This window comes from Suricata suricatta, chromosome 8 (genome assembly GCF_006229205.1).
Source record: "Suricata suricatta isolate VVHF042 chromosome 8, meerkat_22Aug2017_6uvM2_HiC, whole genome shotgun sequence".
In the NCBI taxonomy this organism is placed as follows: domain Eukaryota; kingdom Metazoa; phylum Chordata; class Mammalia; order Carnivora; family Herpestidae; genus Suricata; species Suricata suricatta.
In genome coordinates this window covers 112,189,240-112,201,528 of record NC_043707.1, presented here as the reverse complement: position 1 = coordinate 112,201,528, position 12,289 = coordinate 112,189,240, and the positions used below count along the sequence as shown (strand labels likewise).

The window sequence follows — 12,289 nt, the reverse complement described above, 5'->3', positions numbered from 1 at the left end:
CCCTCCCCTGGTTTCTAGCTCCTTTTTGCTTTCTGTTTGTGTTTCTGAGGGCAGTGCTCCAATTACCTCATATTTGGAGAGAGGAAGCTGCAGCCAATCCGGTTTCTGTCTGCTTTTAGGTCAAGTGATTTCTGAACTGCAGTGAGATGCTTTGAATTTGTCTTGTTGCAGCTCTGAGCCTGTAAGATGGCTGTCTGAATCGGCAGCGGCTGGGAGAGACAGAGAGGCGGGGAGGGAGGGAGAAAGAATTGGAGGGATTGCCGGCATAGTGCATGTTTTTAAATGTGCATCTAATCCGATGAAGCCAAGGTTAGGATTTCTCTGGGATCCCAGGACCGGCTTAACTGCGTTTTTGATGAGATTAGGAGAGGAAGGCGATGGGAAATTCACTGGGCTGTGTTAAGGAGCCGAAAGATTCAAGAGCTATTCCTGAGAAGGCTCCCATATCTCCTAAGAAAAGGGTTCGGTTCAAAAGGAAGTGGAGGGGGAAGAAAACCCTTACTCCAGGGGTATCTCATGAAGAGGAACCCTTGGAAGGAACCAGAGTTTTTGAAGAGACGGAAACCCTACCGAAGTTAACAGTGAGTCTCCAAAAGGAGGAAGGAGCGGGAGGGGCAGCGCACCCCCCCTCGGACATTTTACTGCCTCGGAACTCGTCCCCCAGCTCAGGGGTGGGCGCTCAGGGTATGATTGTGCAGGTGAAGGAGAGATTCCAAGGGGAGATCCAGACTGCTCACCTTTTGTTAGAGAATGAGTCATCAGTTGCCAGAGGGGTCTGGGATTCCCTGCAAGAGGGGAGGACTGTCATTGCTCACCTGCTTGATAACCCGGCGGAAAGGAACTGCGAGAAGTCAGTGAGCCAACTGGTGGAATTTCCGAGGACAGCGTCCTGCAGCAGCAGGGCTGTGCTGCTGCCTTTGCAAGGAGAGACTGCAGTGGGGAAAGGAGGCACTCAGCTTGGACTTCGAAGCAGCACCTTCCCCTGGACAGACCACCCCACCAGCGCAGGGACTCCAGACCAACTTTCAGGGGGCCAGGGTGTGGGGGCAGGAACGGCGGGTATTTCCAGTGCCCCTCAGACAGGTTCCTGGATTGCAGAACTTTCTGTCCCTTCATCACTGCCGGACCAGTCGAGAGGTCACAGATGCACAGAACCTGCCCACTCAGGTCGAGTGCCCCCCCAGGGTCCCAGACTGCCTACTTCTCAGAGTGATTTGTCCATCAGCGGCAGGACTGTGAGCGTTTTGCCCTCTTCCTCTGGCTATGGTAGCGATGGACCACACTTACGGGGGATCCAGCCTAGAGACACAGAGCCTGAAAAGAACTCCACATCTTTCTCGGAAGAGGATGGTACCCTTTCTTTGGAGGCAAGTCACACCCCATCGTGGGGTCTGGAGGAGGTAGGTGGGCTACGTTTACATTTGGATTCCTGGCTGTCAAACTTACTAGAGTGGAGCTTGCTAAGTAGTGAGGATCTTGGTGCTTCTTCACAAACTTACCCCCGTGTCGCGTACCAAGAGTTAGTGACTCGGTTTGCAAGTGGAGTCTATTTCAGGTCTGCCCCTTGATGCTTGAAACCAAGTCTCATTGTCTCTGGGGAATCCCTGATTCCAGGCAACCACGCAGCATAATTACTCAAGCTATCTGGCAGGGTTATCTTTCAAAGTGCAGTGCTAGGTAGTACTTAACTTTCTCAGGCAGGTCTGTTTATGAGCCTCCCTGCTACCAGAAGTTGTAGTGCAGTGGATGAGGGAAGGCCTACCTGAATCTCCTAAATGAATGCAGAAGGCATGGAGAATGTGGCAGGGGTCCCGGCCGTGACCGCTATCCCCAATGTGATTGCTCTTCTTCCCTGGAGAGTGATGTTCTCTTGAAGGTTGATGTAATCCCACTCCTGCAGGGACACTGCTAATGACAACACCCATTCCATATTCGTATATGTGGAGAGGGCTGGTCCTCCATGGGTTCCTAATTGCAGCATTAGAGGAGAGGGGCACAGAAATATCTGGAACTTAATGCAGAGAAGAAGGGTTAGAATAGTTTGAAGGTTCAAGGCTAGAAAAAGTTTGTGTTCTGGTTGGACTTGTTTATGGCCTGAACAAGTTTTTATTAGGTATGTATTGAGGCATAGGTGTCCGTGGTGATGGTGGTGGGCGCTGTGAATGCTTCTAGGGTCAAGGAGTAAGTAGGAATTCAAGAGATCTGGATACTGTGAGGGGAAGGGGACCCAGCAAGACATTGGGTGGCACAGGGTCTGGTATGTAAGTGTATGATTGTGTAGGTGACTAAAGTTATAATTCACCAGTTACTAAAGAACTTTTGTTGGCATATCAGCTTCTTGGGGCAGAAGAAATAAAAACTTTAGGATCCCAGAGCAGCAAAAGGTGAAAGATGAAATAGGGCATTTTCATTGCCCAGGCTGTGGGCAGCTGTCCTGGGGTCTGTAGAGCAGGGATGTGGCCTCCATACTGGTGCCTTGCTTATCAAACCCAGCAGCATGGGGCTGAATAGAGACACAGTCTCTTGTGCTTTATCTGTGCTTAAAATGTCCTCCTGGGGGATGAATTTGCTTCACGGATAGGCTCATGCCAGTGCCCTATGTTGTTATAAAGTTTGGGGACTCCCAACAGCTGAAGGGAAATGTGGCCATTGAAAATACTTTTAAGGGGTATCTAGACAGCTCAGTCAGTTAAGTCTCCAACTTTGGCTCAGGTCATGATCTTATAGTTTGTGAGTTCAAGCCCCATGTCAGGCTCTGCTGACAGCTCAGGTTATGTGTCTCCCTCTCTCTCTTTGGCCCTCCCCCACTTGCGCTATGTCTCTCTCTCTCAAAAATAAATGAAAGATACTTATTATATGGTTGGGCAAGAGGTCTGCTCAGGCTTTTCCATATATAAAAGTATGTGTATGAGAGAGAGAGAGACAGAGAGAATGAGAGAGAGAATGAGAAAGAGAGAGAGGAGAAGGTGGGAAGGAAAGCACTGAGGGCTACTGGGGTGAAGTGTATGAGTATTTGAGCTCTTTGTATGGAGTGCATGTAGAGCAGTTTCGCTAAACTGATTGCTCTTTTGATACCATTAGCAATAAAGTTGAAGTGTGGAGGCATCATATTGTTTTAGGAAACAGGCCTATAATTGAGTGAGATTTTCAGAAAGTTTAGAGTGTACAATTTTAAAGAACTCCTAATGGAAATCAATTCTAGATAATGGACCATAGGCAATCATGGCACTTCTAGTATGGGACCTCCACACGGAAAAGGAAAGGTTCTGAACAACTCTGTGCAGAGTCTTAAGGAAAAGATTGGCGGGAGAAACCTTTTCTGTAGTTTGCCAGTATTGACAGCAGTGCGATTCTTTTGCTGTTCAGTATGTGAATCAGATGGGTATGTCGTATTTTCTGGGCATGCCATCCCTTTGACCCTTTCAGAGCAGGCACAGCCAGACCACTCAGTTATAGCCCAGGCTGGAAAGCTCAGTGATGGAGTGTCAGCTCAGGTGGCTGACACATTTCTGAGGCTCCTTGTTCACTGTGTGAAGCAGGGACCACAGACTGGCCATCTTGTATCACAGATAAGAAGTACCTTCTCAAGAGAAGTGTGAAACCCTTCAGAATGAAAGTGCTTTAGGCCAGGAGGCCTGAAGCCCTCACTGATCTCTACAGGAACTTCGGGGAGCTGCCTCTTGTCACAGGCTCTTCACAGGCCTCGAGGACAGCAGCCACCAGGGAGACAGAGTGATGTGTTCTGACCCTGCAGGCTTCCTGTAAAATGTGGGTTGAGACCCCAAGCGAGAGCATCTGACAGGAGCGTGCGTTCCCTCTGTTGAGGGTGATTGCATTGGGAGGACGCAGGGGTCAGAGGAGCAGCTGCTGCTGGACACAGTCCAGCTCCTTCCTAAAGAGGAGACAGCTGGCAGTTCCACAGACTTGATTTTTTTTTTCTGGTTTTTGGTGCTTGTTTTGTTTTTAATATGTCAGAGTAGTATCCCTCCTCAGGAAACAGTTCAAGTTCTGGGCTGCTGCCTGTCCTTTGCATAACTCAGGCTGTATCGTCTCCCCTGTTGATCTGCCCAGGGTGATGGACACGGGACCAGGCTGTGGCTGGACATAAACTTCACAGGGGGTGTTGTTTCTTTTAGGGATAGAGAGAAATGGGAGCTGATTCTGATTCTTGCTGAGTGTGGGGTTTATTATTTTTTAAAGTTTTATTTATTTGTTTGTGAGAGAGAAGGGAAGAGAGAGAATCCCACAAGGTGAAGAGAGACAGGGAGAAAAGAAGAGAGGAAGGGAGAGAGAGTGTGGAGATTGAACTCATAAATCATAATGATCATGACGTGAGCCGAAGTTGGACACAGCTGACTGAGTCACTCAGGTGCCCTGAGTGTGGGGTTTAGGTAATAGAAGACAAATGGTCTAGTTTCCTGTTCACCTGTTATAGTTGATACTTCCCTTGTCAGGAAATAGTTAACACAGAAGTGGGGTGATAGGGACCAGCTAACAAAAATGGTTTTCAGAATGATAAGTGGACTGGGATTTGGAGCTGGGTCAGAGTGTCAGGCACAAGCCTTCTCTCAGGAGGACTCCCTACTGGCAGCCAGATTACCTGGCTTACTGGAACAAGGAAAATTACTGACAGTCCCTTCCTCCTCTCTGCCTTGGCTCCCGTGCCAGTCTCCTGTCCACACTGTTAGTGGGTTCTGTTGAATGAAGAATATGGCTGTATACTCATGTCCTTGCCATGAAACCTTAGATTCCATACAATTTTGAGTGATAGTAAGATAATGTTGAGGGCTAGAAATGATGAGGAGGAAATTGCTTGGTATATTGTTTTTTGGGCTCAGCCTTTTCAATTTATAAGTATCCCTTTCTCATTTCTCCCCTTTAATTATAGGGAGTTGTTTTTACTAACATTGGCTTTGTATTGCAAAGAGAAAGCAAAATTAACCCAATGATCCTAGTAGACAAATGCAGCAGTTAAAGTCTCAGTTAAGAAAGGAGCTTTGGTTGGGGCACCTGGGTGGCTCAGTTGGTTAAGCGGCTGACTCCAGCTTAGGTCATGATCTCACAGTTTGAGTTTGAGCCCCATGTCCAGCACTGCGCTGATGGCTCAAAGCCTGGAGCCTCCTTCAAATTATGTCTCTCCTTCTCTCTGATCCTCCCCCTCTCACACTCTCTGTCTCTCAAAATTGAATAAACATTAATTTTTTTTTTTTTAAAGAAAGGAGCTTTGGTTAAGAAAAGGACTTTTTTCTTTTTCAAAACATTATTACCACGGGGCGCCTTGGTGGCTCAGTTGGTTGAACATCTGACTCTTGATTTCAGCTCAGGTCATGATCTCACAGTTGTGAGATGGAGCTGAGTTGGGTTCCATGCTAGGCATGGAGCCTGCTTAAGATTCTCCCTTTGCCTCTCTTTCTGCGCCCCCCCCCCCTCAAAAACTAATTGTTACTAAAGAATCATCATGAATTTTTACGTGTAACAATGGTGGTATGGTTATGTTTAAGGGTACTCATGACTTAGGGACACCTGGCTGCCTCAGTCATTAGCGCATGTGACTCCTGATCTCAGGGTTGTAAGTTCAAGCCCCATGTTGGGTGTAGAGATTACTTAAAAAATGATAATTAAAAAAAGTAAAAAGTTTTCATGCTGTAGAGCTACTCACTGAAGTATTTATGGAAGAAATGCCATGTGTGTGGGTTTGCTTCATAATATCAGGGAGGGTGAAGTCGGTTGAGCATAGATGAAATAAGATTAACTATAAGTTGAAATGGTGGAGAGTGGGTGATGGGTACATAGGAATTCATTATACTGTTCTATTTCTTTGTGCACATATTTGAAATTTTACATTTCAAATGGTAAATTAAGAAAAATGATGGTAATGATTATAAAATGCATAGTCCAAAAAAGGATTAATATTCAGAATCTATGAAATGCAGTGTAAGTAAGGTGGTTAGGAATGTGGAGCCAGATTGTCTGAATTTGAATTCCAGCTCCACTACTTACTAGCATTGGACCTTGGGGCAAGTTACTTAACTTCTGTGATATAATTTCCTTATTTGTAAATTGAGGATAAGAGTAGTATATACTTTGTAGGGTCATTTTGAGAATTGTATGAGTTAATACAAGTAAAGCACAATAAATGGTAGTTATTAGTAGTAGTATTTAAAGAATCATTACAAATAAACAAGAAAAAGATAAACATCCTAGTCGAAAAATAGGGAAAAACCCAGGAATAAGCAATTCACAAAAAAGGAAACCCAGATGCTTCATACACATGTCTTTGTCACTAGTAACCAATGATATAAATATCCAAACAAGATAGCATTTTATACCCATCAGAATAAAAGGTCTGAAAATACCAAGTATAGATGAGAATGTAGAGTGATGGAAAAATCTCTTCATACCCTGTGTGTAGAAGTATAAAGTGGAACTATTTTTTGGAGAGCAGTTTACCAATATTTAGTGGAACTGAAGGATGCTCATATTTTATGACCTAGGATTTCCATTCTGGTCATATTCCCTAGAGAGCTTTTCAAGACCCTGAATTTGAATGCTGAAAGGTGCACCCCATGATCGTTACCTAACTCTGATGTTGGTAATAAACACAGCTGTGGCTAGATCCCTCTAACCAGCCAGACATCTGCCCTCACCTGCTTCTTGGATGGAAATTTTCAGTCCGATGCCATCTCTGTAGTGGAATGAGGTTGGTTAGGAGCTTCAGGACATGAGAATCAAGTATCTATTTGCTCACTACATCTAGTCATGTTCTCTGAGACTTAATATAGACTTACAAAGCCCAAACTCCTCATCCTTGCATTCTAACTCTCCATAATCTATCTGAGCTTCTCTCCTGTGTCTGTTTTCCATTTGTATCTACCTTTTTTTTTTTAAGTTTATTTATTTTGAGAGAGAGAGAGAGAGAGAGAGAGGGAGCGCACATGTGAGAGCATATGAGTAGGGGAGGGTCACAGAGAGAGGAAGAGAGAGAATCTCAAGTAGGCTCTACACTGTCAACACAGAGCCAGACATGTAGCTTGAACCCACAAACCGTGAGATCATGACATGAGCTGAAACCAAAAATCAGATACAACTGAGCCACCCAGATGCCCCAAATCTACCTATGTTAGCATAACAGGTCAATCCCTTAGCCATCTTTTCCAGTTTGAGCGTATTTCAACTTCCAGTCTTTGTTGGCATCTTCCTTCTACCTAGAATTAGTTTGTGTCTTCAATAACATCCTTCAAGGATGAGTTTAAATCACCCTTTTTTAAGTATGATTTTTAATCCCTCTAACCTGAACGAATTTCCATTCTGCCAAGACTATGTACTGGATATTACTATTTATTATATTATAGTTGTTTCTTTGGGGCCTTAAGCATAGCTCTTTCATGTGACCCCCCCGCCCCCACTCCTCACATATGACTACATAGAAGGTAAATAAGATCCCCCCCTCTCTGGAAATTAGCCTTGAAAAAAGAGGAATTTTCTTTTTGTTTGACTTTTTAAAAAAATAAATCAAGGTTTTCTTGTTATTGGGCCCCCAGTGAAAATACAGTTCATGAACTAGGATGAATAAATTTGTGTCACCATCTGCTAGTTTAGTCGATACCAACTTTTATTGGAATCAGCTGACATAAGTAGTTAACCAAAAGAAAGAGACCAAAAACTTAAGAAAGCTTTCGTTTTATTGTTTTACAGACTATAAACCTCCTAATTTGAAGTGTTGGATGTAATTTTATGTAAGTCTTAATCACATTAAAAACGTAAAAAAAAATCATTCGCATCACTTATAAAAAACACAGCAAATGTTTACATTATGGAAATCATAAACAAATACCAATAGAATAAATGAATGAAAAAAAAAGACCTATTCCAGTGTTATGCCACTGAATTCTTGTGGTTGGGGATAGAATTTCCAGTGACAACATGGATTCAGAAAAGTGCTGTTGCATCTCAGAGATCTTAATAAGAAACATAGGTGATGTTTTCTAGAATACTCACTCAAAAAGTAGCTTTAGTTTTTTGTTTGTTTGTTTTTTATTAAAGTAGCTTTGTTGGGCTGCCTGGGTGGCTCAGTTGGTTAAGCGTCTGGCTTTGGCTCAGGTCATGATCTCACGGTTTGTGTGTTTGAGCCCCGCATCGGTATCTGTGCTGACAGCTAACTCAGAGCCTGGAGCCTGTCTTTGGATTCTGTGTCTCCCTCTCTCTCTCTCTGCCCTCCCCTGCTCACACTGTCTCTCTCTATCAAAAATAAATTTTAAAAAATTTAATTTTTTTTAAAGTAGCTTTGGTGATGAAAAAAGACATTGATACTAAAGATGCACGTGAAGAGTTTCAATAACAGAGTTTTATGAAATATAAAAGTAGAAAAAGCATGAGTTCCAATTTTTAAAAAAGTTTTTATTTAAATTCTAGTTAACATACAGTGTAATACTAGTTTCAGGTGGACAGTGTAGTGATTCAGCACTTCCATAAAACCCCCCACCCCTGTGTTCATCACAGCAACTGGCATTAATTCTAAATTAATGCATTAGATATATTAATTAATTTTAAATATGTGTATATATGTAAAAAATGTGTCCAACCATTTTTTTTATGCAAGAGGACCACAAAGCTTCCCTTTCTCCATTCCTCTCTCCCACCCGTCTGTTGTCATTTGGAAAAATTGGGGAGTGCCTTATATGTAGTAGCCTTATTTTAGCCAGATAGGGCATCTGCCACCTAAATTCTTTCAAGGCAAGCATGTCCTTGTTTTTTGATTTCCCTCTTTTCAGCTGGCTAACTTCTTATCTTATATCTTGAAATGTCATCATAAATCATAAATCAGCATAAATGTCTTCTCAGAGAGGCTCCTCAGTATTGGTCCTACAGGTTAGTTGCTTACCTCTGTCACAACACTGATCTTTGTGGCATATTGTCTACCGGGCTAAACTCTTTGGGCTTGAGGCCCAAGGTTGTGCTTTTGTCTTGAGATACCAAGAACTTCAGCACAGCTCCAAGAACATAGTGGTTGTCAAGAAAAACAGAATAAACCATTGGCATTTGACTTTTTTCTTTAATTTTTTTTTTTTAAGTAACCTCTACCCCCAATGTGGGGCTTGAACTCAACCCCAGGTCAAGAGTCCCATGCTCTACTAACTCAGTCAGCCAGGGGCCCTGGTGTTTGACTTTTTTATCTTGAGATACTAAGCACTTAAATACAGTTCCTACTATATAATGGTGGTTAAGAAATAACAGAATGAATAAACAGTGTTTGACTTTTTTTTGTTTTTCTCTATGGTGCCTGGAATAATGTTAAACACAGATGAGATGTTGTTTAATAAATACTTACTGAATTATTAGGAACACCCTAAGTTTCTAGATACACTTCAGAGAAGGAATTAATTGAGCCTTGGAAAGCATGGGTTGAAAGAGACTTCAGGTAGACACTTAGTCTCTGGGATGGTGTTGAAGCTGTCCTCTCTCTCCACATGGCTCATTTTAAAAATCCCAGATGAGGGAGAGAGCTGTCTGACACTGAAGCCGGGTTTCTACATTTGGAAGATTAGGGTAGAAGGTTCTACATAGTCCCAAGGACAGCACTGTGCACATCACATGTGAACGTTACATGAAGAGATGGACAGAAGCCCAATTTAATTACTGAGATGGTTGTGATGATAATCCTATTTTTCTCATCCAGCTCACATTCCAGGGAGGGCCCTAGTCCAAACAGGGTATTTTTCCTTTCCCTGAGGAATCCAGACATTTCCCTGTCTTATAGCTGTGTGGAAAATCTGAAGTAAAGCTGTTCATTGAACTATTTTCAGTGCAGTATACAAAGATACTGTGATTGACAGGATGCCACCAGAGAGATTGACTGATTGTACCAGACATACAATACCCATTAATTAACTGAAATTAAAAAAAAATAGCCCAAATATTCAGATTTCATCTTGTTTATTCAAATTCTATCCCTTTTCGCTTCCATATGTCCTGTTCCTGGCAGTGTTTTGCCTTCCTATGTATGTGAAGCAGCTGCAGTGGAGGTGCTGGGATCTGTCAGTGGTGGTTAGTGTCTAGCCACTGAGTTAAGCATGTCCAAGTGCTGGTGAGGAGAATGGGAACAGAATTGGGTTTGGGGAGGGGCTGTTTCACTGCAGTCACAGGATGATGGCTTCGGTAATGTGATCCATTGTTGGGCCCTCAGCTTTGCAACTCTACATTTTTTTTTTCTTGGTGCGCTCGGAGTTGACTGAGTTTTAGGGGATTGATTCACAGTGATCATACTGGCTAGAGATTAATTGATGCAAATTAATTAATTTACATTATGAATTATAACTCCCAAGTGGTACAGTATTTGAATCGACCACTCAGAGCATTTTGTTGCTTTAGGATGTCTGTATCATGAGCAAATAATAATCTGAAGGTTGTCAGGTGAACATGGAGTCAGAGCAAAGAAGCGGTGGGTAGAGAGGATAGATTTGCAGGCTGATCTTACTAGTTAGCATCATCAAAGTCTGACAGCCTGATTTCTCCTGTAGAAATACACCTATCAAGGGGACGAGAATCCTGGATATACTGGTTAGGCCACCATTTCGCCACCACTGTCTTGGAGGCAGCACTTATGGCTTTGCCTTTTCTACATTCCATGAAGGCCATCCATGCTCTTTTGTTCCCACAGCCTCTCTTCAGACATCATAGTAATATTTAGTAGTCTTCAGCTTTCTTGTATACTTAATAAAGTATTTAAGTTCCTGGCCCTGGTTTTCCCCCCCTGAATTTTACAGTATCTTCACCTGCTGTTTAACCTTATCTGCTATGAGTTGAGTTTGTAAATTTAGTATTCAGAGACTTGAAAGTGCCTTATTGTTGATTGTTCCCATGTACTGATGATCAGAGAGGCTGCACTGTTCACAGTGCTGCACTTGATGGCGACAGCTGAGAGACAGGTGTTCTGTTGACATGCCTGTGCCCTCCCTGCCCAAAGCACTTGGCCCTTAAATCGTTCTGGGCACGCTGTGTTGTTATGATGGGAAGGAAATGCATGTTCTCTAGGCATATTATCTACATCAGTTTATTTGATCCTTATAATGATCCTGTGAGAAAGTTATTGTTCTATCTTAAATATAGGGAAGATGGGGTGCAAGAAGCTTTGGTCGTTTATTTGTGCGAAGTCACATTCCTGGTAAACACCTTTCCAGTGCTTGTCTCTATGACTCAAAAGGCTTATTCTTTGTCTTATTGATAAAGGTTGTTTTGTAGCTTTCATTATAAATGTAAAGTATGTTCAGTTTTTAAAGTCTGAATAAAAGAAAAGTCAAAAGAGAATTAAATTATCCATAGTCTCACTCCAGGAGAGACAATCATTGTTGGTATGAGCTCAAACTTGTTTGATTATACTACAGACTGTTTTGAATTTGCTAATGAGTAAGTTTGCTGTCAAAAAAGTAACCTGTCTCAGGATTCTACATGGAACTTACCCCAAAATACATTTGTTTATTTTTATTGTTTTATTTTTTAAACTAAATAATCATTAATTAAACGTGTTAAGTGTCCAGCATATGACTAGCACAACACTAGGTGCAGTGGGTGATATACGGAAGCACCGTGATTGCTGAGTCTCGGAACTGGAAGTCTCAGAGATGCTTCTTCCTGAACATGCACTGTGTTAAGGAGCTCTCTCTCATAGGGGCTGCTCTTGAATTTTAGATAGTTCTGATTATTAAGATGTGGTACTCAGGACTCCAGTATAGTCTTGGGGAGATAAGATCAACCATATGAAATAATAGCCAGTGATTCAAGATGGCATATAATGTTATGTGGGAGGAAGACCATCATCCATACGAGGAAGAGCCAACGGAACTCTGCTGAGTGCAGCCCTACGTCTGGGCTAGGTGCTGTAGGATATAATCTCGGTTAGCATGGGAAAAGGTAGTAGGTATTATTCCCACTTTACAGATCTTATGACTGAGGTCCAGCTTATAGTTTTGAAGTTGAGGCTCAAACCCAGGTCTGCATGGAACCAAAGGCATGCACATTCTTCTCTCCCACACTGTCCTGTCTCTAAAGTAGTTCCTGTGCAAGATTTGGGGGGTTTTGCAAACTAACTTTTTTTTCTTATTATAAAAACGTATATGATGTAGAGAATTTGGAAAAGAGAAATATCACCTGTAACACTACCACTTAGAGATACTTGTGATGACTAGTGTGGTATCTTTCTCTCCTGTATTTATCCTTATTTACCTTCATGTACATATATGCATTTATCACATACCTTGTGTGCATGTAGATGTATGTATATATGTACATATGA

The 12,289-nt window shown here is 42.4% G+C and overlaps 1 protein-coding gene across 7 annotated transcripts in view; it reads left to right on the top strand.

Annotated features, from left to right (window-relative positions):
* MACF1 (microtubule actin crosslinking factor 1) overlaps positions 1–12,289 on the top strand; it is a 324,783-nt gene that overhangs the window by 154,076 nt on the left and 158,418 nt on the right. For 2 of the 7 annotated variants that reach the window (XM_029947027.1, XM_029947026.1), the window contains exon 1: positions 287–1,400. The exons of the other annotated variants lie outside the window; for them this stretch is intronic. In XM_029947027.1, the coding sequence (XP_029802887.1) occupies positions 378–1,400 (1,023 nt within the window). In that variant the 5' untranslated portion in view covers positions 287–377. Of the gene's footprint in view, positions 1–286; positions 1,401–12,289 lie in introns of those variants that run through there. 7 annotated transcript variants of the gene reach the window in all.